The 27,373-nt window shown below is 36.8% G+C and overlaps 2 protein-coding genes across 2 annotated transcripts in view; both read right to left on the bottom strand.

Moving 5' to 3' along the window:
- Positions 1-7,575: 7,575 nt before the first annotated feature.
- Positions 7,576-19,985, bottom strand: sypa (synaptophysin a). Its single transcript, XM_079898049.1, has 6 exons — positions 19,896-19,985; positions 18,286-18,351; positions 11,434-11,558; positions 9,197-9,395; positions 8,739-8,930; positions 7,576-7,905 (listed from the first exon to the last, which is right to left on the bottom strand). The coding sequence occupies exons 1-6, from the start codon at positions 19,911-19,913 to the stop codon at positions 7,621-7,623; spliced, it is 885 nt and encodes a 294-aa protein (XP_079754175.1). The 5' UTR covers positions 19,914-19,985; the 3' UTR covers positions 7,576-7,620.
- Positions 19,986-24,171: 4,186 nt separating this feature from the next.
- cacna1fb (calcium channel, voltage-dependent, L type, alpha 1F subunit) overlaps positions 24,172-27,373 on the bottom strand; it is a 46,278-nt gene continuing 43,076 nt past the window's right edge. The window contains exons 45-48 of the mRNA XM_079896143.1: positions 27,104-27,261; positions 26,900-27,012; positions 25,586-25,933; positions 24,172-24,783 (exon numbers count right to left, since the gene is read on the bottom strand). Of these exons, the coding sequence (XP_079752269.1) occupies positions 24,517-24,783; positions 25,586-25,933; positions 26,900-27,012; positions 27,104-27,261 (886 nt within the window). The 3' untranslated portion in view covers positions 24,172-24,516. The remainder of the gene's footprint in view (positions 24,784-25,585; positions 25,934-26,899; positions 27,013-27,103; positions 27,262-27,373) is intronic.

Here is a 27,373-nt window from a genome sequence, read left to right as displayed (position 1 = left end):
TTTCCCTTCGAGCCGTTAGACTCTGTGGGTCTCTAATACCTCACTTTCAAAACCGTTTTTCTGCTGGCCCTCGCCTCAGTAAAACGTGTGGGTGACTTGCATGCGCTATCAGTTAGCGCGTCGTGTCTCGAGTTTGGACCTAACGACTCGTTAGTCATTCTCAAACCTAGACATGGCTATGTCCCTAAAGTGTTGGGTACTCCTTTCAGAGCACAGGTTATCTCCCTCTCAGCCCTGCCGCCGGCAGCCAGCGAGGTCGATAATAACCTCCTTTGCCCTGTCAGGGCGTTAAGGCTTTATATTACGCGCTCTGCAGCCTTCAGGCTCTCAGAGCAGCTCTTTGTTTCGTTTGGTGGGCACACCAAGGGTCTCGCCGCCTCGAAACAGACGCTATCCAGATGGATAGTGGACGCTATTGCGACAGCATACGCGTCCAAAGACCTGCAGTGCCCTCTGGGCATACGGGCTCATTCCACCAGAGGCGTTGCCTCATCGTGGGCATGGTCCAGTGGGATTTCCATTTATGACATTTGTACGGCAGCAGGCTGGGCCTCCCCGTCTACATTTGTTAGGTTTTATAACCTGGAAGTTCCCGCCCTGCAGGCTAAACTTCTTGCAGTCTAAAATCATGTTCATGCCCTGCTCTTCGCAGGCTGGATATTAGATTTGACTCTTCTGGTCGAGCCGCACTTTCAGGGAAAGCTTTTATATACAGACCGGCTGCGCCGCTCTGTTTCTCCCTACGGGTGCTTATGTACATATGTTGGCCCGCATTGCTGGCCACCTCTCTCCCCACTCTTCACTCCCCGGGTCCCCTCCCCCTGGAGTTGTGTGTGGATGCATGGCGCGCACGGCGTTGACAAAGGGTTCCCGTAGCGTAAGTTCCTTACGCAATACGAGAGAACCTCTCGTAAGAGAACGATACTCGGTTACTCACGTAACCTCGGTTCTCTCTAGAGAGGGAACGAGTATTGCGTTCCCTGCCGTGCTTGCGCCTCGAGCTCATGTCGCTTCATTCGACAGAAACCAGAGAATTAAGCCTCCGAGCCCTGTTTTTATACGCTCTGACGTCGCCCCTTCTGGCGGGCTGTGACGCGCGAGGGCGCGCGCTCCCTGATTGGGCGTGACGTCACGCGGGGCTCACTGGTAGGCTTAAGCAGTTGCCGCGCGGCAGCCAATGAGCACGCAGTATTGCCCGCTCTAGCTCTGCTGTGCTGCCTGCTGCACTGCGTTGACAAATTATGAAAAATTAAGGATAATTTTTTGGCTTCAGTATCTCGAGAAAAGATGACTTTTCCCGTAGCGTAAGTTCCTTACGCAATACTCGTTCCCTCTCTAGAGAGAACCGAGGTTACGTGAGTAACCGAGTATCGTTTTCACTGTAATCTTTGGGAATTCTTAAAATTAACTATAAATTTGAATTGATGTGGGTAAAATAAGTAACTTATTATATCTGTACTTTTAAATGTGACTGTTTTTATTAATATGGGAAATGGTTGTGATTGACACGCACTGCATGTTATGCGTGTTTGAGTCACTTGTAATTTGAGAACACATTTAAACCATCTTCCTAAATTCATCATGTGAATCGTTTATAAACCTGTAGTCTGAAGTTTTAGGCATTTGAAAGCAAAAATATTTGGGTTAGTTCATTTAGGGTTAGTTCACCCAAAAATGAAAATTCTGTCATGCATTAATCATTTCTTGTAAAATAATTCTGTAATTACTCATCCTCATGTTGTTCCAACCCCATAACCCCTAATTTCCACCAACTGCGGAACGGCTGCAGATCTACTCCGGAACGGCGGCGGAGTCAGAAGGTTTCCATTAAACCTCAATACACACAAAAAATACACACAAGTTAATGTGTGTATTTTCATTGAATGCGGAACGGCTGCGTTCCAACTCCGGCGATCCGCAGCCCTCCGGAGCAGATACGCAGAGCTTCTATTTTTGCCAGATGCCGGAGAGCTCCGCAGCAATTCAGCACTTATATCGCGCGATCATATACTTAGATCTCGTGGGTCCTTGTGACCTCAGCTGTCAGTCATGGCCACAGCCATTCCGCAACAAATCCGGACCTGGTGGGTATTGAAGGATGATGGAGCACAGAGCCGACACGCAGCGGAGCCGATCCGCAGCCGTTCCGCAGTTGGTGAAAATCCGGGTTAAGACTTTCGTTCATCTTTGAAGCACAAATTAAGATATTTTTGATTAAATCTGTGAGCTGTCTCACTCCTCCATAGGCTTCTAGGCAATTTCATTCTGCCGGTCCAGAAAAGTTAGTACAAACATTGTTAAAATAGTCCAAGTGACTACAGTGGCTCAACCTTAAGTTTATTAAGTGACGAGAATACTTTTTGTGCGAAAAAAACAAACAAAAATAATGGCTTTATTCAACTCTTCATTTTCTTCCATGTGGGCCTCTGACGTGAGTTCACGAGAGCGCCACGATGCATGCGCGAGAACTGAGAAGATGTTGAAAAAAGTCTGGGGGGTTTTTTTGCACAAAAAGTATTCTCGTCGCTTGATAAACTTAAGGTTGAGCCACTGTAGTCACTTGGACTATTGTAACAATTTTTTTACTAACTTTTCTGGGCTGGCAGACATCGATTACCCAGCAGTCTATGAAGGAGTGAGCCAGCTCTCAGATTTCATCAAGATGTTCCGAAGATGAACGAAAGTCTTACGGGGTTGGAACAACACCTTTAATGCTTTTCAGAGTTTCTTTTTGAAAGGAATGTTGTGAACAGGATGTTTCATTTGTTGGTATGTTGTGGGAGTGGCATTTTAGAGTGTTTAGTTTAATTGATGAATTTGTTGAAGCTTGAGTGCATAAATAATTGGTAACTTAGTTGATATTAAAATGGCATTTAAGCCAATTCATAGGTCTTTAATGTGTTTAACAATGTTTAAACAGTTTCTTTTGGAGCAAAGGATGTTTCTATATTGAATGCTGTGGGTTGATCTTGTTTAATGTTATTTAACAAATTAATCCACAAGACATGCATTGAGACAGGTGTAAAACACCTTTCCATGAGGTTGTTTTCTGCAATTTCATTGCAAAAAAAAATTGTATTGTATATAACACCTGATGTACTCGTTACATCATAAGAAGAATGGCATCTACGCTAATGTTAGTCTTTGTTTATTCCAAGGTTTACTGAAGTCAGCCGGATCCGGGCCGTATCCAGATCAGGTGGTGGACCTGCGCCTGGACCCATCTACAACTCATCCCTGAAGTGCCAGCCTCATCAGCCCTGTGAAGGCCTCATCGACACGACAGCCATCAGCACTGATCCTCAACAAACTCGTATACATACCGGCGTGACTCCAACTTCCAACCAGATGGAACTGGATAAATATTCTGAATGTTCTGATCCAATCTGACTTCTGACCTGTAACGCTGCCTGAATCATAATCATACACTGTTTGTTCTTTGGCCAGAGGAGAACTGGCCCCGACTGAGCCTGGGTTCTCCCAAGGTTTTTTTCTCCATTCTGTCACCTGATGGAGTTTTGGTTTCCTCATATTCATTACAAAAAGTGCAATTTACATTTATTCCTTTTTTACATTTTTGTAAGTAGTGACTTGCTGGATAAAATCTGTGAATAAGTTTATAAGAAACTTCTTTAATCTTATTAAGATGATATTTTTGTGGTAACAACCACACTTTCCTCCAGCAAATCAATTTTCCATTTAATAAGGAGGCCCAGTGAGACAAGATATAAGGCACAGTAACAATTTCTCTTTGGAAAAGAGTACGAATAGCTCTATTATTACTCTTGAGGTATGATGAAAAACCAATTTTACCAACATAGGATTTAGTAACATCAAAAGACACTAAACCGGGAGAATGGTCTTTATCAATACCTCTAAATAGCACTTGTGTACCAGAAGGGATTGAACCAAAAACCATTGCAAATTCTTTTTGAGTGACTGGTATTTTATAATAAGAAGAGTGTTCCTTCTTTATTATATAACTGACTAACCAATTTAATATCGTTGTCAAACCAGTTCTTTAAAAAAAGAGATTTGTGTTTATAAAGAATGTTTCTGTCATTCCAGATGAAACAGCGATGCGGAGAAAAATTGTGCTTATATATTAATGACCAAGATAGGAGCTCTTGTTTGTGGAAAGCAGATAACTTAGCTGGAATTTTATCTATATTATAATTACACAATAAAACAAAACTAAGACCACCAATGTTTGAAAAAGCATAGTGAGGGAGTGAATCCTGATTCTTGTCAGCGCTGGATTCTAGTCAGTGCTTGAGCGCTGGTCTATGACTGGAAATATAATGGAGTCGTTGCAAAAGTAACGATACATAGCTTAGGCCATATATATATATATATGGTAACACTTTACAATAAGGTTCACTAGTTAGCATTAGTTAACTACTTTAGTTAATAAATAAGAATGAACAATACTTCTACAGCATTTATTAATCAGAGTTAATATTAATTTCAACATTTACTAATATATTATTAAAATCAAAGGTTGTATTTGTTAACGGTAGTTAATGCACTGTGAACTAACATAAACAATGAACAGCTGTATATTTATTAACTAACATTAACAAAGATTAACTAATATAGTAACAAATGTATTGCTCATTGTTAGTTCATGTTAGTTAATATACAGTACATTAACTAATGTTAACTAATGAACCTTACTGTAAAGTGTTACCACACACACACACACACACACACACACACACACACACATATATATATATATATATATATATATATATATTTCGGACAAAACTATCAGCCAAACAAGAGTTAAACATAAATCTTCAGTTAGTAAATAAAGAAGATATTAAAAATTCTCTTTTGTTTTGACACATTTTTTTGTGTAATTTTCTATTCATAGAAGCAAAGAAAAACCTTTTTCAACAGGATAACTTATTCTTTATTGAATTTTTCCTTCATGGATTCCATAGAACAATACAACAGAATTTCTGGATAATTTTGGTGATTGAGTTTTCAGCATGGTCATAACCATTTTCATCAATATCTTCATAAACGCTAAGAATATATCATACACATTAAATACAGCACAACCCAAAGGCATCGAGAGTTTCACAAGACATATCAAACACCACTAACAACGGAGAAGTTGAGTAGCATATTCATTTGGAGGAGGAGAAGAGCGGGCCAGAGCAGAGAATGGAAAAGAAAGAGAGAGAAAGAGAGAGAGAGAAAATGAGGGAGGGAGAGACACGCTAATATATTTAGCAGGCCGACGGCCATCTACCCAAAAGCGAAACCTGGTTTTCCTCAAAGTCGCAAGCAAATGAAAGAGTTTGAAAAAATATTAGATAGTTAGTTACAAGTCTGGGTAAGCTTGCATTATGAGCATCTGATCATGCAATAATATAAAGAATCTCATCATAACAACGTCTGCATCAGCCCTGAATAAAATGATTATCAACTCAGGGGAAACACAAATCTGGTGCATTTACTAGATTAACTCAGCATCCTCATATGATATTTACTGATTGAATACTATACAGAACAATAACTTTAAGACTTTATTGCACCAGTTCAACGTGGTTCAAATGATAAATGTGAATTTCGTAGCTAATTTAAATGACCCCTTTGATTCCAGCCAGGAGGTCTAGCTATCCCGTCCGTTTTTGATCATCTGGCATTTTCAGTGAATGATTGATCAAGCAGAAAAATAATCGAAACTGGCATTCAGGAAATCTGATGGAAATCATAGTAATTTCACATTACACCAGTTCATGATATCGGTTAAAGAATGTGCAGGTACTTTATATATATATATTTTATATGTACATCTGAAAATATACCTCAATATCACAGGCTTAAATCCTGTAATATTGTATATGTTTCTGAGAGAGGGAAAAGGGAAAATATTGATGAAATTGAAACTGGCATGTATATCTACATTACTGACATCTCAACACACAAGAATGATTCTCTCTGTTCGGTGCTCACACAACACAAACGAAACCCCAATCCATTTATATATTTATATATCTAGTTTTAGCATCCTCTAACTTAAACAGCACTACATCAACACAGCACTCAGAGGCATTGTGTCATGAACAACCATGCTAATTCTGCACCGAGAATGCATGTGCTTTTCATAATACAACGATTTAAGAGAGAGAGAGAGAATTGAACAAAGTCAACATTTTCAGTCAGGAAATGAGAAATGCTTTGAGATACCCTTGACCGTTTTGCTTGCTGGTTGAAGTAATGTGGTCCCTCCATGAGTTTGAGAATGATTCTGCCCACGGTAGCCCTGGACGCCCCCCACCGCCTCAGTGTCGGTCACATTAGTGCTCCATCCCACCCATGAAGAAATAAAAAGCAACAAAATACCAAACAAAACTAAAGAAGCCAACATACAAATGGAACAAACTGTACCAAACCACAACCCACCAGAGTTTAAAAAAAATAACAGGAGCAAATTCTGTGGGGCTTTGTGATTATTGTTATTATTGTATTCATTTAGGGTCTCTAAATTGAACTAGACTACAGTGTTATAATCCCATACATATCATTAGGAAATATTTATATTTATATATATATATTAGTTTAGAATGATATCTTTACAGCACAGACAAATACATTCTCTCAAGTTTAGCATCACTATTGTCAACATCATCAATTAAAAATTCATATAGCAATAAGATTCATATACTTTTTCATATTTTGGTACAGTATTCAAGTGTTTTGAAATTTGATCGAACATTTTTAGTTGTATACGTCACAATAATAAACAGCACATTAAAACCCCTCTGCTTTATCCCGCTCCCCTCAGAATGTGATTTTAGATTAGCCCCGCCCCCTCCCCTCCCCTCCCTCCCACCCCTTTTATCTTTCACAGACGTAAGCACAAACGCACAAACAGGAAGTGTGGGGTTGTGGGTAGGGTTCAGGCACCACACTGATAGAGTCACACGATCAACTTCTTTCTGTGGGGAGACAGAGAATACACTGATATTAAAATACTGGCTGATAATAACCAATAAATGGCTGATATTCAAATTTCAAATGATTTTGTTCTTATGAATTGCATATGATTTTGTTTAGTATTAAAATTAAATACTAAAAACTGAAATCAAATGTTTAAAATGTTACAATGCACTTCCCCTCGGTTGAAGTGTGGGCAGGGCGGTTAAAATTGTATCATCTATAATCTGGGTCATTTCTTTTCCTTGTTTTTTTTGGGTTGATAATAACCACTGGCAATACTGGCTGATAATAACCAATAAATGGCTGATATTCAAATTTCAAATGATTTTGTTCATATGAATTGCATGATTTAGTTTAGTATTAAAATTAAATACTAAAAACTGAAATCAAAATGCACTTCCCCTCGGTGGAAGTGTGGGCGGTTCAAATTTGATTTATCTATAATCTGGTTCATTTCTTTATGAAGCAGATAGAAGTTCATAGAAGAAGTTCTGAATGGCTGGTAACTTAAAACTTTAGAAGCCAATTTGAGAAGTGGGTGAAAAAGTTTCAAACCCTGAATATAATGTACAGTATAAAAAAGGCATTTTGAGATTGAAAAGATCTCCAAAAACGTACCTTCCACTCACCAGCCATCTCCCGCTTCCTCAGATATTTCTTCACTCACATCTGGTTGGAAAAGGAGGTGGGTGCCCCCTGCTGTTCATAGCCGGCCTGACCATATTCTCCAGCCTGATTGTAGCCTTGCTGGCTGTAGTCGGGCTGGTAGCCTCCCTGGGAGCCAGCATACGGGTCAGGCTGCCCATAACCTCCCTGTCCATAGGAATCAGGGGCGGGCTGCTTCTCTTGGGCGGGCGGTTGGCGCATAAAGGGTGCAATGATCCCGGTCTCCTTGAATACAAACCACAGGTTACCTGTCCACAAGATCAGGTTGAGGAAGCCAAAGACCTGGAGAGAAATAGACAGTTAACAATGCAGTTTAAAATTTAGTTTGATTCACAAGAGAGACATTAAAGGACATTATAGTTCACCCTAATATTTTACTCACCCTCGTGCCATCCCCAATGTAAATGACTTTTCCTTTTTCAAATAAACACAAATAAAGATTTTTAGGAAAGTAATCTCTGCGAGTCCATATAATGCAATAGGTTCCGCTCAGTTGATGCTTGAAAAACCACATTTAGATATCGTGACGGTAATCCATGTGACCCCAGTGGATGAATCAATGTCGTCTGAAGCGAAAGGTATGATATGTACAATATAAGAAAAATACAAATATTTTTTACTTTTTTTGAACAATAAATCATTGCTTCCAGTCAACTGTCCTACAGTAGGTGCGTTCACAAGTTCAGTTTGACATAAACGTAGGCACGTTGTGAAGTTTGTGTGAGAAGTGGTAGTCCTCTGTGCTTTCATGTTACTTCTCGTGCGAACTTCACAACGCACTTACTTCAAGCGATAATTTATTATTAAAAAAGTTCAAAAATATTAGTATTTTACTTGCACACACCTATCATTTTGCTTCAGAAAACATTGATTCATCCACTGGGGTGGTATTGATCGCTGTGTGTGGCAGCCATTCAATGGCATTATATGGAGATTGATTATTTTCCTAAAATTATTTTCCATTTTTGTTTAAAAAAAAAAAAGTCATACACATCAGGGATGGCACAAGTGTGAGTAAATGATGAGAGAATTTTAATTTTGGGATGAACTACATCAAAAAAAAAATTTTATATTAATAAGGGAATTTCTCATAGAGCTGAGCAGAACTGACTCACCACAGAAGTGTTAAGACCGGACATGACGGGGTCATGAACTTCACGGCAGCGGTTGCCTTCCTGTTCACAGGCGGGGATCAGTTCCAGAACCTTCTCTGGGTCTGTAGCTGTCTTGACATCCGACAAACCCTTCGCCCATGCTGCCGAGCTCACCAGCCACATGAAGGTGAATACACACGTCACGCCAAAATCCTGCAATCATTTTATTCATATAGAATTATACAAAAACATACAGGATTGGGTTGTATGAAACACTAAGCTGCTACATTAAACGAATAGTTCACCCAACATTCAAAATGCTGCTATTATGTGATATCACACGGAAAATATAGCATATAGGCATGGAATGACATGATGGTGAATAAATAATGAAATATTTACTGTATAATTGTTTGGGTGAACTAAGCATTTAACAAACTGCTGCCTTAATGCTTATATAACATAACAAGAAAACTCACAATCAGTGGTCCTTTATTGTTTTCGCGGTACTTCTCAAAGGCAAAGACATAGATGCTGAGAGCGGCCATGGAATACAGAAATGCAAAAACGGCTATGGTGACGAAGAACTCTGCCGAGGACGAGTAATCCCCGACCAGGAAGAAACGTTCAGTTTGGCCATTCTTGCAGGCGGGCGCATCGAAATACACTTGATGGAGCCTGGAAGAAATACAGGGCAACAGGGTTACTGAGCAAGTATTTACTTATTTACATCAACGGCATTTAAACTAATCTAGAGTGACTATGCCACACCATGAGAAAAAAAATAAAAATAATTACATATGTTCTGGTAGTGTGTATTTGGGATGGCAAACAGCACTTGAAAAAGCAGTGTGCACAGACTGGGGTTTAAACTGGGGTTCAGAGAAAAATACTGTAAAAATTTTAATAAAATAATAATAATAAATAAATAATAAAAATAAGAGGGAATGAACAAACAAATTAATTAATAAAAATAAATGTTAACTTTTCAGAATTTTTTTTTATTTGTATAATATTATTAATACATAACTTATGATAATACATAATATTATGTATTATATAATGGTACTATATTATGTTACTTATTGTTCCACACAATATAAATGGTTCTTGGATATATAGTTGCATTTATATTTTAAAGGGCCCCTATTATGGATTTTTGAAAATGACCTTTCATGTAGTGTGTAACATAGCTCTAAGTGAATGAAAACATCCTGCAAAGTTTTAAATCTGAAAGTGCACTGTATATAAAGTTATTGTCTTTCAAAAGTAAGAGTCGACTCTGATTCAATTAAATGAATCGTTTTCAAACGAGTCATAAGCCGTTTCGTTGTGACATCAAGACAAAACATTAGCATATTGCGCGCGCATACACCTGGGAAAACTTGAACCTCAAACCAGCAGCTGATTCCTGTGGATACTAGATAGCATCATGTTGAGGAGAAGCTGTGCTCTACAATGTGAAGGTAAAGCCAGTTTTTTTTTCACTGCCCAAGGACGAACATGTGAAGAATCAGTGGTTAAAATTAATCTTTACCATGATATCGGTAAACTTTTGCGGTGTTCCCTTTATTTCACTGACGACTGCTTCTCAAATCTTGGAGTTCAGTGCAGGATTCACAAACCGCTCGCTCTTGAAAGATGGTGTTAAAAAATACTTAGTTTTGAGTTTTATATTGTGTAGGTCTCCTGCTAACTGGTTAACTCACATTATTACTGTCTTACTGAAATTCTTCTGCTAATCAGTTGTGGGCCACTATTACTGGTACCTAAAACTGTGTCTATTAATGCAGATTGTCTGTCATTCTCACTACTTTTTGGACAGATTAAGCATGGAGCAAGATTTGTTCTACCAACGTTTATGTTACATCAGTCATTCAAGCTAGAGCTCGCCTAATGTATGCACTGTTATTGATACACTTCCCACATGTTCACCGTAATAAATTAGAAAAATACTCTGTAAATAAATAAGTAGGCCTATAAGTAAAATAATCGGTTTGTTGATGGACATGCACTTGTTCAAGCTGATGGTGAGGAATTACAGTTGCAACATCTCATAATGTACCTCAAACTGAGTAGTGTATCACTGAGAAACGTCCAGCTCGAGTCGTCCTTGCGATGGAGGTTCGGGTTGAAAAACTAGTTCTTCCAGTGTTTCATCATCGGCTCACATTGATATGGTATAATCGACGTCATTGTTCGTTACTGTGTTTAGTTTACCATGTAGGAAGCCTCAGGACACACAGAGATGACATTGTTATGGCAATGGACGTTTTGGTTTTTGATCTGTGCGCTGTATGCGGTAAACCAATCACAACAGACTGAGCGGTCTGGCCAACCAGAGCAGAGTAGCTCGCGGAAAGGAGGGATTTAGAGAGATTGATTCATCTGACGAGTCGTTTGAGAATTATTGAAAATGTGGTGATGTGCAAATTTATTTTATGAGAAAATGAAACAGTTTTTTGACCTTTGATGCATGTAAACCTGTCATAGGAGTCTCCAAAACAACATTAGGAAACTTTAAAATAGCATAATAGGGGCACTTTAAGAAGGGGGACCCTTTGAAAAAGGATCATCATATTAAGGGGTCATTGAAAACCCTGTCAAATAAAACACCAAAGGGCTTTTACAGCATTATAAGCTGTTTCTAAAAAAGAAAATGCATATTGATGAACAAATAAACAACTACGGTATGGCCACACAGGTGTTAAAGTACCTGAATGGATACTCAAAATCCACATCTATTTTCAGGTCACTGTCTGATCTGTTCCTGCACTCCACGCTCATCCTGAAGGAGCCGGAGTAACTCCCGCAGGTGGAGAATGCAAAGATGGCAAACACCTGGAAAAGAGAGAGAGGTTTTACATTTATGCATTTGGCAGATGCTTTTATCCAAAGCGACTGATTAAACACATATATACATACGAAAATATACGAAACATATACAAATACAGTATTAACATTTCAGAGGAGATTCTGTTTATTTATTTAGTTATTGCAGTATACATTCTATTAGTTCTATGTTCTATAGTTCTATGTCGTATTTTACACATTAAAACTGTTTACTGAAGGAGTTGTGCATCAATGCAATTAAAATACTGACTAAATAAACCAAAAAAAGCATCTTTTACCATGTGAAACCAGCATGCTGACATGGACATAAGCACATTATTTTTCCTTTCAGGATTTGAATCTGGGAGATTGAGTCATAGAGATTACTTATGGACTTTGGCTGGCGGAGGGACTGAATGGAGAATGAAGCTATTAAATTTCACTGAGATACTCTGCCATCTGTCATATCGCTGTGCTGGGCTGTGTTATGAACCTAGGCAACACGACAGGAGATGAAAACAACAGACACACATCAAGCCACAGTAAACCATGCTAAACAAAGACAAAGTAAACATGTCAAATGAGGCCAGGAGAAACCAGTAAAAAAGCCTTCATGTAAAAAACAAGTTAAAAAGAACAAATAATCACAACCACCATACCAGACAAGGTCTAAGCAAGACAGACTATTAAATAATTATGATAAAGAGTCAGGTCACACAAGCGAAAACAGACCAAGACAGACCAAACAAATCAAATCTGATCAAATCAAACACAATCAGATCAGCTCACATTACCAAGCCCAAAAAAGACAAAAACCAACCCAAATGAACTAAACTGAGTTTCATGATTCAGGGAATCAATTAAACAGAGAAAATGTAATAAATGTGATGAAATCACTTGTAATGAATAAATAAATAAAGAGATAAATTATCTTTAATGATTAAAATAGTTTTTTTTCTAGTGCGAGACATGGTTATATTTAATTTTAAGTCCCCCTGTGGTGAAAATCAAGCTTTTAATGTTGTTTATATGTCTATATGGTGTTTTTAATATGCTTTAAAGGGGTGGTTGATTATGATTTCACTTTTCTAACTTTAGTTAGTGTGTAATGCTGCTGTTTGAGCATAAACAACATCTGCAAAGTTGCGACGCTCAAAGCAAAGGGATATATTTTATTTACAAGAAATTGCTTTTTAAGACTACAACAAACGGCTGGTAGGGACTACACAACATTCCTCCCGGGTTAGTGACATCACCAACCCTAACATTTACAAAAACCCCGGCCTGGAAGGCGATTTATAGATTATCATGACAGAATATGCTAATCAATGACTAGAAGACAACTACACATAAGCTACACATAAATTCTTCAACTAACCATTCAGAAATGTTGTCTACATGTTGTCACTTCTGCTTGAGTCTCTCGATATTTGTCTGACGTAATCGAAGCTGCTAAGAATGAGCTGTTGAAGCTCCGCCCTCTGTGCCGGGAGCAGCAGCTCATTTGCATTTAAAGGGACAGACAACTGTGTGTTTTTGCTCACCCTCAAAAAGTGACAATTTTAAAGGGGTCATATAATGGTACATGCACTTTTACAAGTTGATTGTACTGAAATGTGTGTTGGCAGTGCCTGTACACAACCATCATAAAATGATAAAAATCCATCCAGTGTTTTTTTTTTAAATCTTCTTATATGTTTTCCCCTCTCTCAAATCAAGCCATTCGACCGTGTGACGTCACACGGTCGGACGCCCCTCCCACGATTGTTGATTGACAGCAGCGTTTCAACACAGACCCGCACTCGCTCGTGAGCGAGCTGTCAATCACAGTCCGCGCGGACCGGCGCGTCATTGTTGAAACGTTGGAGCACTGTCTATGAGCAGAATGGCGTCTAAGCGATTGTGGTGTTCTTTCTTACTTTCCATATAAGGAAATTAATTGGTAATTAACAAATAATTATTAGATAATTCTTCAGGAATTACTTGGAACCTGGAACAGTATTCTAAAGTGAGAATATAGGGAACTCATTAGTAATTAATACAGAATTACCACATACTTCTGACTCAAATCAAACTTACTGTAAAAAACACATTATTAACGGTATTATCTAAACCTTTGTAAAATAGATAAGTTATCATACATTATGATACAATTTGCTAATTAAATAAAAAGTTTGCTTATTTGCAGATCAATATATAGCCTAGTAAATGTCTGCACTTATCTTTCTTATTAGTGCTGAAGAATGACTAAAACTGGCTAGAAAATAAAATAAAAAACATTGATCAGTGCTTTTTACTTTTCAAGTAATTACCTTTGTACTTTTACTAAGGTACTTTTGAAAATGAATAGGCCAATAGTTTATCATTTTACTGGAGTAATATTTTATTGGGTTATCTGTACTTTTACTCAAGTACTTGATTTGTGTACTTCATCCACCACTCCACTGCTAAAATAAAACGGTTTATTGTAGTAACCTGTGTATGACTGTTCATTAGTAGTTACTTCTTAGTTATTTTTCTTGCACATTAATTAATAGATAATTAATAATAGTTCTTCAAGAGTTATGACATAATTCATTAGTTATTGATTAACTAACTGAAACTTAACACAATCATACAATTCTATTACATACTAATTAGTTAACACATCTTCCTTAGTAGTTAACAGTAGTGACTTAAGTGTTAATAAATAATTATCTTTTAGTTCCTCAATAATTCCTTATTAGTTATGCAGTAAGTAAGATACAGTATTCTAAAGTGTTACCGGCATGTTTTCTATGTACGACGTTCTCAATATAATTCATAATCCCACGTTTATAATGAACAACGCGTTATGGTTATTGTGTTATTGTGTTACAAACTGTGTACGCACAGAACAGAGGGGCGGGGTGAGCAAAGCTCATTATCATTTAAAGACACATGCACTTAAACGGCGTGCTGAAAACAGAGCTGTTTTTGACCAGGTAAAATGAGTGTTTTCTTACAATACTAATGAGAATTTTTAATTAAAGTATATTACAAACTTTTAATGTAGACCCTAAAGTATCATATTAGCTTGTACAAAAATGGCATTATATGACCCCTTTAACATGCTATATAAAAATATCTGTGGGGTATTTTGAGCTAAAACTTCACATACACACTCTGTGGACATCAAAGACTTATTTTACATCTTGTAAAAAGGGTATTATACCACCCCTTTAAGACGAACCATGTGCAAATTCATAAGTCAACACCATTGCTGAGTATTTTCTCCTTAAAATTGCAGTGAACCAAAGACAGTCTCACAAAAGCAGTTTTTCTGGTGTTTCTGACGTCACAAACTACCTTGTAACCAATCACATCAACTGTGTGATCGTCAACGAGTGGATCTCTGAGCTGGTGTGAATGAGTGGAGACGGGGCTAATTTGCATATTCATAGAACCACGTATACTAAATGAGGCAAGGGTGTAGAGTTACATTCAAGTTATTTTAAGGCATGAAGAATTTTTTCAAGGATTTTTTTTTTAAATATGTCATTTTGGTGATCAAAGATGAGTATTAAGAGATACAATTTAAATTATTGACTTTAATATTTTCTATTAATAAATTATGGCATATGGTTATGTATGTTGTGTAGCCTACTTGAACAAACATATTTAATATATATTTAATATATACAATATTTAACAAATATATTAAAACACATGGTAGTGCCCTGTCCAGTACAGACAGGATACAAACGGTCTTGTTCAACATTTTACTATGTAGCCTGTCATTTGATGATACCATTTTCTACTCTGCACAAAGTGAAGGAGCACTGTGTGACAACTAGATGGCATCAATACCTTGAAAGATAAGAGACACGCTCAGGTGGTGGCTTGCAGTGTCCGAGAGTGTTCAAAATTTGGAAAAAAACAAGTTTATGCAAATGAGGATCTGAAAACGCCAGGCAGCAGCAAACAGCTGTGAGGTTCAGGTATGGCGTATGTAGATTGTGTTGGAGCTTCACCTGGATTTAGTCCGTATATCATATTGTATATATGCATATACTGGTCGTTTTGAAGTTGCTAGATATGCTAAATATTGCAGTTTAGATGCTTTCATTGTGAATAGACTTCACAAAAAGTTTATTAAATTGACACTGTATCTTTACTGTGGGCATTCTGAAACAAACCTTGCATCTTTCCATTTGTAATTGTGTGTAGGCCTATATATGATGATTATATTAAAAATATTTATAAAATATTTATATATAAAAAAACGTAGATTAACATACTTGTTATAGACACCACAAAGCAGAGGCGTATAGTGTTTTAAGCAGCACTAAGTGTAGTTTTATTGTTGGCTTTGCCCAAATAAATGCAACACAACAGCTACAAAAATTATTACGGACATTTTAAATAAACTTTATATAATGTAATGTTCAAATGTCAAATTACTGAGTACAAGAACTGCATGAATGTTTGTGGTAAAACCGCCTTTATTTTTATTTAATGCTTCAAAACGTGAAGGCTAAAAATTCAGAGGAAGATCTGAGAAAAGCCAGCCAGAATAGGGAAACTGGTGCTATTTAACACAAAATAAATTACATCAGTAAGTGAATTTGTATGCTTTAAAATTAAGTTGCATATAAGTTGGCGCTTGCAATGCCAAGATCATGGGTTCGATTCCCAGGGAAAGCAAGAACTGATAAGAATGTAAATGTGTACCTTGAAATGCAATGTAAGTCGCTTTGGATAAAAGCGTCTGCCAAATGCATAAATGTAAATGTATTACTGCTGCCAGTTTATTTAAAGGGGTCATGAATTGAGAAATCAAAGTAGCTTTTGACATATAAGAGGTCATCATATTATAAGAATATCCTGTAAGTTTCAGAACTGAAAGCTTCCTTGTTAGTCCAAAAACAGCTTTTATTGAAACCTAGCCCAGAGAATGACTCGTTTTGGAATGTGCCTATTTAGGTGAAAGACCGCCTCTGCAGAAGAAAATCAACGCCTACTTCTACCCCGTTCCCACTGTAGCCCCGCCCACTGATTCACACATGACAAGTAGTAGGTAAATAACAGATGTGATGCTAACACTGGATCGAGCAACTAAGAGATAAACATGCCTCTGAAGAGTGCAAAATGTTGTTTAGTGCCAGGTTGTGGAAAAACAATCGCAGCAGAACCTTCCTTCTGGCGCTGGATTTGCAGAGGGACTGAAATTAAAAAACGATGCTTTACCTTCTATATTGGATCCGACAGGATCGGCGCAATACACTTAAGTAAAAGTACAAATATGTAAGTAAAAATGTTTTTATTGTCACTATTGCTTTGTTACTGATCGTTGATTTGTACTGATTATGTGTACGTGTCTAACCAAAGTCACCAGTGACCCGTGATTTCTGATATGTAATGATTCATGTACAGTCAGATGATCTTTGTCTCAAAATCGTTTATTGTTGTTTATGTGTCTGTAAATCAAACCGGACTAAACTGTCAACTTTGTTTCTCTTAGTAGGATGAAAATAATCTGTTATTTAAATTTGTGATTAAATTATATATAGAAAGCGATCAAAGAACCTAACCTTTACAATCGCTGGAGATGTCAATCAAACAGCGCGAGTTTATCAGTGACTGAGTTCTGAACTCTCGCCAAAACTCCCGATATAATCAACAAATCTCTTATTTACATTGTGTTTGCACTGTTAGTTACGATGAAAGCATTCGTGAGTGCCGAATGCCCATCACTGCAACCATTCATGTCACGATCTAAATATAATGCCATAGATCTAAATATAATGCTATAATCAACACTTTTCACGATTAGTTAACCTTGAGAACTGTAAATAGTCAAAATGTGCTAAAAGTTTTCGAGAAAGTTTCACATGTAATACTTAGCTATTTGCAAAGATGTTAGCCAATCACAGCAGTGGGTGTTTACAATGAAGTCTCACAACAGACACGCCCCTTCAAACAGAGCGTTCAAGTCAGAGTTCTAAAATCAGAGTAGGAAAAATGTCTTTTATTTCTAAAATATGACCATTTTTTATGTAAAAATTACATTATAAGTGCACCCCAGGAAGCATTATAAAATAATAAAATAATGCAGTTCATGACCCCTTTAAAAGTAATTTATATATTTCATACAATTATATTAAATAAATGGAATCTCCTCTGAAATATATATATTTGTATGCATACAAATGTTTAATCAGAAATGTTCAGCTTATGGCACAATGGTAACCAGTAACAGCTATTAAGAATTCAGCTCCCGACCCAAAGCAACCAAAGCAAACTGAAGAAACAGGTTTATACCCATTTGTATTGTGAACTCTATTGGTGGTGAATGCTTCAGTAAAGTAAATGCATGTTTGATACAAATTTTATTTATATGTAGACATAATGAGGCAGAATATGAAAAGTGACAGTAGCCATTTCACCATGATATAGATCAGTGATTCCCAAACATGTCCTGAAGGACCCCCAGCACTGCACATTTTGTATGTTCCCCTTATCTGACACACCTACTTCAGGTCTTGCAGTCTCTACTAATGAGCTGATAAGTTGAATCAGGTGTGTTAGATGAGATAGACATCCAAAATGTGCAGTGCTGGGGGTCCTTCAGGACAGGTTTGGGAACCACTGATATAGATGACTGTCACTTTTCATCTAATATATGAGGGACACATTTGCTTAAACCTCTGGTTCCAAATTAATGGCTGAAATTAACTAAAACTTGACTATATTTACATTTAAAATGTGAACTTACCCATTGTAACGCTTTGATGAAGCCCAATGGGACTTTCAGCACCCTGAACTGCCCAATGGCAACCAACTGTCAAAAGAACAACATTTGAAAACGTTAGATGACAGATAGACGGACGGTCAGACAGAATGATAGATACAAATGTGTTATGTATGATGTGGTTTACTCTTCACCACGATGACTCATTACACAAACAGGCCTTCGCTCATATAAGAGCCCATTTATTTTGAAGCTTTTGAAACCTACGCATAGCATCTGCTGATGCTAAAGCATCGACAAGAAAATACAAAAAAACTGTATCAAAGCAGTGACACGATGAAAAAAACAACAACGTATTGTTTCAATCCGTAAATTCTTGATATTTCATATACACGTCTATATGACTGAAGCTTGAGGCAAAAGAAGGGAACGGTGTGTCGCCAGGACCTTGAACCACGGCCAAAATGCCTGCGCGCGCGTCACCGCCATCTCAGCGCCACTAAACAGCAAGCAATGGACATTTTTCTAAAAACGTTATCGTTTTGCACACCAAAATAAAAAAAATAATAAAAAATAATAATAACAATAATAGATATTGATGGCGTTCGCCTCTAGCAATGTGGTAAAATGCAAGGTCCTTCATTGAGGGCAAATTAATTAGATGTGGCGCTTAGCTGTGCCAGCTCTTTCTACTTCAAGCATGACAACATTATTATGAAATTTGGAAAGATTTGCTCATCAGACCTGCGGTATGTGATACCGATTTTATTCGGACCTAATGACGTAGGAAGGTGCGGTTTCACACGACACCATTGTTTGCCCGTGAGGATGGTCCTCCTTTAAACACCATACGAAAAAAAAATCAATAAATCGATTTTAGGACTTCTCTTTACGCAATTTAATTATTCATTGCAATATGTAATATTGGCTTACACATGAACGCAGCTCGCATCACCTTGCAAAATGCGTATCCGATGATGTGATACATTAATAACCAATATGTAATTGTGTCATATTCAGTAGGCACAGATTTCTAGATCCCTGCCTATATTGCCTAACATTTATTAAAAAAATAAAAAAAGACAAAAGGGCCAGAGCTCGGAGCTGAAAGTCACACAGTCACAGTGTTGGGATGGAAGTCAGCTGCCATTTTAAAGAGCATCTCCACAAGCGCATCTGCATGTTATAAAGGCCCTCGCGCAGTCGCTTTGGATTGATGATACGCTTTCGCACTAAACACAATGTAAGATTGCAAAATATATGTTGATATCATACCATTACATGTTTATTTAATAACTGTGTAATTGCATATTCCCTTTTATGAATACGTCATATACGTCTAGTAAATCTAGCGCTTCATCAGTTCTGCTTCAAATACTATACAAAAATCATAACGTCAATCATGTAGCCTATTAAAAACGAAAATAGAGAACGTCACGAAAAAAAGACTGTAGCAGTGAACAGACGGACAGCACCAGTAGGGCACCTCTCCCTATAATCATTTTCCACCATAATTTCTAAACGCATCTTCATCGTCTACAATCAACCCTAACTGAAAAACAAACGAGAAACATGTACATGATAAACCCAGCAATAATATACCAAAATATTTTTTTGCACCAAAAATGCCCTACCTGATTTGCAACATCCATGTTAGTCGCCTGCTCGTAGATAGGAGAAATAGCTATAATCGGGAGGAGAGTGATGGAAGCGGAACAGCCCGCGCGCGGAGGGAGGGAAGGTCGACGGAACAGCGTCAGTTGCGTCACGCGCGTCGATAAGGCGTTTTTGGTGCGCAAAAAGCAGGATGAATTGACCGACACTGATCGCAATAGAGCAGTGACATCATTAACCTGTCACAATTTACCTGATTCTTGTAGCACAATCTTAAACGATGCACTCGAATATGATATTTACCCTATAATGAGTTGTTGTTTAAATTGAAGGCGGCTCGCACTGCAGAGGCCGTGAATTATGAATGTGATTGATCACAACATAGCATTCAATGGCTAGTAGCCTACTGCCGTTTTTTTTTTTTTTAAAGTCTTTCATTAATAGTTATTTCCCTAATTGAATCTTAACGTTCAACCTAACCACTGCAAAATGAAACGATATAATTCAATCTCAGCACTTATGGCTACTAGTGCTGAGATTGAATTATATCGTTTCATTTTGCAGTGTTATAGTGGAAGGTTAAGATTCAAATAGGGAAATACTAATGAAATACTAATGAAAGACAAGACAACACCATCACAGTTAAATAACTTCAAATCTATGAGAATGATGTAGGAGGTATGGATATTCTGGAGTTCCAGTCACTCAGGATTCATTGGGCTCTCCATAAAACTTTATATCTTTTAAGGTATCTTGTTAAAATATCATAATGAATCGGTTTATTAAGATCTTTATAGACTAAAAATTTTTATAGAATATAGAATGTTCTCCTTAACCAGCCTACAGAGATGGACTGACAATGATGACTCGTACACTATTTTTAGAGAGGGGAAATAAACACAAATGCTATGAAAATGTTTCCAAAATGAAGATTATTCACAATCATATCAGATCATATACTATATATCCGTAATGTATTATATTATCCATAATAAAAAAATTTGGTGTGGTAAATAAAGGTGAAATGTCCTCTTTACTAGATTTTTTGGACAGCACAAAAGGCAGCATCATAATAAAAGTACATTTATTCCTCACTTTCTACTTCCTCCTTTTGAAGCCCAAAGCACCGCAGCTGTCTTGTTCTCACTGCTAAGGAAAACACTCATTAGAGGCTCTCTATGCATGTTATGAGGGCGTCTTAATGGCAAAACTCATGTGCTTTAATTTCCCTCATTATTGTAAATGAGGCTGAGAAATGCTGAACTTTGATAAAGAAGTAATAACGCGGAACATTTTTGTCATAGATCCAGATGTCTGGAAGAAGGAGTGGAACAGTTGTGCAAGAGGGCCAGTAGGGCTAAAGAAAGTGCCCTCCCCAACATTGCACTACTATAATTGAAGCGCAAAACGGTCTGACCTCAAATCAGTGTTGAAGATTTACAGTAACAGTAAAATTCTTCACGATTTCATTACTAAGTCATTACTACTAAACTGTAATGGAATATTCAGTTCAGGTGATGTCTGTTTTTTTTTTTTTTTTTTTTTTTTTTTTTTTTTATCTAGCCACTGTATTAAACAAAAACCTTGGATTGTTTTGGTTATTTTCTATGAGTTTGTGGAGAAGCTCAGCCCTGTCTGCTTTTACACTGTAAAAAATTATCTTAATTTTAACGGTAAAAGACTGTAAAAATGCTACAGTGAAAAACTGTTAATTGGTTAACAGAAAGTTTCCGTACTATATACGGTAAATAACTGTGATAGATCTAATGGTACATTTAATGTAATTTTACTGTAAAATACCGTTAAATTTACAGTTTTTGAAAGTGAAAAAGAACAACTCATTGTATAATTTACAGTGAAAAAACGTAAATTGACATTCCCACAATTCCCTGTGTGAGACTTCACATTTAATGTATTTTTGTTGAAATAACTGTTTCTTCATAGTTTTCTTCGTTTTTTTCTAATCAGTTATGTGCATTAGGGTTTTATGTTACATTTAATATTGTTAAATTAATGTTTATTGCATTTTTTAAATTTCATGTGTGTTACCGTGATGGTGTTTAATGTTTGTGTGAATGACACTGTGCAGCTGCTATAGTATTAACTCTCTTGTGGAAGAGCTGCTTGTGATCTTTGATTGATCATGTGACTATCATCACTGCTGTGATTGGTGGTTATCAGTGTATTGTGGTACAAAACAGATATTAATACTTCAATAGGACAGTAAATTCACATTATATCAGATAATAAAATACAGTTTATTACTGTAAATTTTAAGTTAAGTCTGTAAAACCAATAACGGGTTGCTACCGTATTTTTGACGGTAAAGTTCTGGCAACCACAGCAGCCGGTTTTTTACCGTAAAAATCACGGTTAAATTTTTTACAGTGTAGAGCATTTTACTGTCTTTCCACGTGATTCTAAAGACATTTAAATTAGTTTGTATGCATTTGCGCTATAGATTGCGAGTTTCTCTTGGGTAATACTGTTCCACAATAGCACAGTACTTTTCACTCTTACCTTTTTTAATCTGATGGGTACAACAGTTTCTAATGTACTAGAAAAAATGGTGCCCATACTGCTAGTCATTTCCTCAAGTTCATTTGTGTGTTTCTGAGACAGAACAGGCAGGTTCTTTGTGAATCCATCTATAGTGGTTTGGACAATTGTTCTACCTGGTCGATAAAGCGGCACAATATGGCAAATATCAGCAGTATGCATGTTACAACGTATAGTGATCAGTGACAATATCTATATCAGTAGGATTGGTTCCATGCAATTTAATTGAATCCAGTGATTAAAATGATGAGTTGGTCTAGTGACGTTTTGTTTGACCCCAAAGGAGTTTAGTAAATCTGTAAACGCAACCCCTAACACATCATTTTATTTTCTACGTGAATGTTAAAATCTCCAATAATCAATGCTTTATTGATGTTGACCAATAGGTCTGAGAGAAAATCTGCAAATTCTTTAAGGAAGTCAACATAGGGCCCTGGAGGTCCAAACACGGTAGCCAAAGCAATTTTTTTTTATCTGAAAGCACATTTAGCACAAACACTTCAAATGTATTAAAACTTGTGTCCTGTTTTCAGAGTAACATTAAGAATATCTCTATAGATTGTTGCAACACCGCTGCCACGACCAATCAGACAATCAATTGGGGCACACAACACATCTAATAAACACATACAGTACAGTAAAAACCAACCCAGGACTTGATCCCACAATCCCCAGCTCCGGAGGCTGATGACTTATCCATTAAGTCACTGGGCCTTTATACAATCAGAAAATGTTTGCATCACAAAATGGCTTAGCAAAAAGCTTTCCCAAAAAATGCTATAAGTTGGATTGCCATGTTTTCATAATTAAATATGATTCATTACTAATTTATTACATTTGGTGAAGTCAATAAAATTACTGACCAACAGGCCTTGATACCCCAGACAATATAAAAAAGACAGATTGCAAAAAGTGTGGAAACACTTCCTCTTTATATTGGGTTACAAACATCACTCTATATATTTTATAAATAAACTCTCATTCAATCACACATATAAATCTTTAGTTATTATGAAGTGTTTTTTATTAATAACGTTCTGTATATTTACACTAAAGTAGTTAAATTGTTTTGGAAGGGAGCAAATGCTGGGGATTACATAGAAATGTGGTATGACAGATAAGTTCACATCTGCAATGTGTGGTCATTTTATTTTTAGCAAATGTTCAGTATTTTCCATTTGTATTGAATGAGCCCTATGAAAAGGGAACTGTGTCCTACTGAATAGATCATTGTTGCTATGGCTGGCCTATAGGCAACGGACAAGACTAAAGTGGCTAGGCATATCAACAATATTTCAAAATCATCCACATGTATGAAACAGCAGAAACAAAATAATAAAATGAAATTAAAAAAGAAGAAAAAAAAACAACAACTTGTCACTGTTCTAAAAAATGTCCTTAAAATTCCGGCCAGGCTCTGGACAACCCGACACAAGTAGGATTTGTTGCTCCTACACAGTGTGCTTTTTGTTCCAAGCTGATATTTTTATTTTAAAATTGAATTTTAAGTCAGAATTGGAGTAAACACCATTTAAAGACTCAACCCACATTCAAAAACGATCAAGCACAGGAGCCTATTATGGACAACTGGAAAAAAAAATACACATACACACAAAATGCAAGACAAACCTGAAGAAAAAAAATATTATAAGTGTTGATGTTGTTATTTTTTTAATAAAAATTATTAAATTATTTATTTAAATACTTTAAATTATTGAGTTTTTATATTTAGGTAGGAGTATCCCTCTGTAAATGACGTTTAAAAATAGACAGACAAACAAGAATGATGGAGTAAAAACACATTTACGTATATAAAACATGTTCAACATGATAATCAGTTTATATAAAAAGAGTCTTTTCAGAGATTTGTATTTAAAGAATTTAAAACTGCCATGTAGACAGGGTAAACCGGAGCTGGTCTCTTTCACAGACTGAGTGTGATCCGCTCAATATTTTTGAGCAAAATCTCCTTTTTCTCACCAGATTCTTTCTCTGACTCAGAGCAGCATGAACAATGTGATTGGTCAGTCAGGATTCTGATGCTCCACCCACTGATGTCCTGATTGGCTCTTTTTTTGTTATTCAGAAAGACGTAACACAAGTCATTTCATCAGCCAGCTCCTCTTCCTCATGGCTCCTGATTGGCTCCTCGTCACTGTATATGGGTCCCATATCTGCGTGGTTCCGAAAGCCTTGGGTTTCCCCAGAGCCCCCACGGCTTAGGAGATCACTTGCAGCACTTTCCATCTCATCTATGGTCATGTGACAGGCATCTGCAATCTCACGCTTGGCAAAGGCTACAAATTTTGGGTCCTTGGCATACAACCCCAAACCTTCAGAGATCAAGACCTGTGGATGAGAAAAAGAAAGATCTGAAGTGACTGAGAGTGATGGCATTATACATGCAAACGATTGGGGTCTGTAAGATTGTTTTTAAAGAAATTCATACGTTTATTCAGCAAGGATGCATTAAATTGATCAAAAGAGACAATAAAGACATTTATAGTGTTACAAAAGATTTCTATTTGTAATAAATGCTGTTCTTTTGAACTTTCTATTCATCACAGAATCCTGAAAGAAAAGTATAATTTTCCACAAAAATATTAGGCAGCACAACTGTTTTCAACATTGATAATAATAAGAAATCTTTCTTGAGCACTAAATCAGCATATTAGAATGATTTCTGAAAAATCATGTGATATTACTCCATAATGACTGCTGAAATTCTGCAAATTCAGCTTTGCCATCACAGGAATAATAATAATAAAAAATAATAAAAAAAAAATAATAATAATAATATTATATATATATATATATAATTGTATTATTTTTTATATTTCTAAATTATTTTATTAAATATATTACATTACATTATTATACATTTATTAATTATATAAAGATAGATAGATAGATATTATATTATATAACCATCACAGCAGCATTAATAATTTTATATAGAGCTCCAACGTTTGCTTCAGTGTTGCTGTGCTACTTTTGAAATGTTCCCTTGAGGTTGCGTTAATTATGTTTTAGTTGTAACATGTTATAATGTTACTGTAATATTGATGTAGTCCAGCTGTAATGTGTCTGTAATGTTATTTTGTTATTACTGTAATGTTGCTCTCATGCTCTAGTGTTTCTCCACTCATACCGCTTCCACCAGACTGTCAGCGCTGCCTCTCTTCTCGCTGTAGTGAGGACTGAGTTGGGTAGGGACTCTAAGGGTGGTGTAGGCTCTATACGGCTGCCCCCCTCCACCAGCAGAGGGTCCCGAGTACCATCCCGAACCGGGGTGCCGAACCGACGCAGGCACTCCAACGGAACTATCCTTTTTGTCCCAGATGCCCACACTACCAGCCCCTGCTGCTCCCTCCTCCTCAACCAAGATAAGGGGAGCGTAGAGGAGACGACCCCGTCGAGGGCCGGTGTTCGCCCAGGATGCTGTTGAACCCGTGGACGATCTTGCGCTGCTGCGACGAGAATCATAACTGCCGTATCCCTGAGAGCGAGAGAAAGAAACAAAGAAAGACTGAGTAATACAGGTTATGTTCAATGCTGTCATTATAATCCTGATCGCAGTGATCATATTGAGACAGTATCAACACGATTCCTCTAGAGTAAAACAAATTTTCTGCAGAAATACATGAATGGTGTTTCATCTGCGTTCCACGCACAGCTTTGTGTTGAATGTGGGATCAAACACGACTTCAACTCGTACTGAAGGCCTTAAAAGTAATGTTGTAACTCGTAAATATTCAAGGGAGTCATTTCAGTTCCAAAAAGCAGTTGACAAGCAGGAACTGTGTGAACATAAGGTGTTTCTTTAACTACAGGCATTTTTAGACCCTGAGGGCTTTTGGGAAATAAAATCTGGTAGAACACTTTCAGGCTTGTTTAATTTCTCTACTTAGACTACATTCACAAGTAGCATTTTAATGTATCCTAAATACATATAATTAAAATATTTTGAAACAAAATTGTTGGTCACATATTTGTACAGCTGTGGGGTCCAACAATTTTGTGACCAACAATTTTGCCCCTAATACACTTTTTTCCAAAATGTTTTTACCAAACAGACAGCTGTGTTAGTGAAGCGCATACTTGAAATTGATGTGAAGCATAATTTAATATATAAAAATCATTTTCACACAATAAATATTAAAATGCGTACATTTATAGTCACTATTTGTTTGTTTTCATAGTTGTCAAAATAATTATTATTCCATTGAAGATCTGAGAAAAGTGTAAAACAACTCAAATAAAAGCCATTTGAAAAGCATCAAATAAGTGGGATAATGTGATCTCCATATTACAAAAAAAGGATTTTTAAGTCATTTATTTTTATGTTTTATTTTATTATCCAAGCCACCTTATTGAATAAAATATAAATCAAATGAATAAATAAATAAAAATCCATGTGAATACTAAAATAATACATTTCATGAAAATGAACTAGTAACATTACCTGTGAACGCACTCTGCAGGGTGGAGAGTTCTGATGGTACGTTCCTGGGATGGGCAGGTCATCGTTGCTACCTTGCCTTCTTAAACACTGTATGTTAAATGAAGTCTTTCTCCCTGAGAAATAGACAAACAATAGAATGAAATATACAGATTAACCTTAGGCACAATCCTTAATTACCTCCAAACAACATTATAATTGATTTACCAGTAGGTGTTGCTGGCAGCAGGCGTCTCCGTGCTGTCCTCCTGCCTTCTTCATAACTGTTTCCATGATGATTACCGTAGACAGGGTGTCTCATAGAGTGGCCATCATACACGTCTCTATGTCCTGGGAAAATTGTGCTGTCCTCTGGATAACCGTGCCTGAAGACGAAAAACATGTTATTTCTTTTATAATACTGCTTAAATGTACACTACGCACTTTGCAGAAGAACATTGTGTTGGTTGTGCTTCGGCTCTGCATGCGTATGGTTAT

This window comes from Squalius cephalus (assembly GCF_949319135.1).
Source record: "Squalius cephalus genome assembly, chromosome: 16".
In the NCBI taxonomy this organism is placed as follows: domain Eukaryota; kingdom Metazoa; phylum Chordata; class Actinopteri; order Cypriniformes; family Leuciscidae; genus Squalius; species Squalius cephalus.
This window is presented reverse-complemented; position numbering and strand designations above follow the sequence as displayed.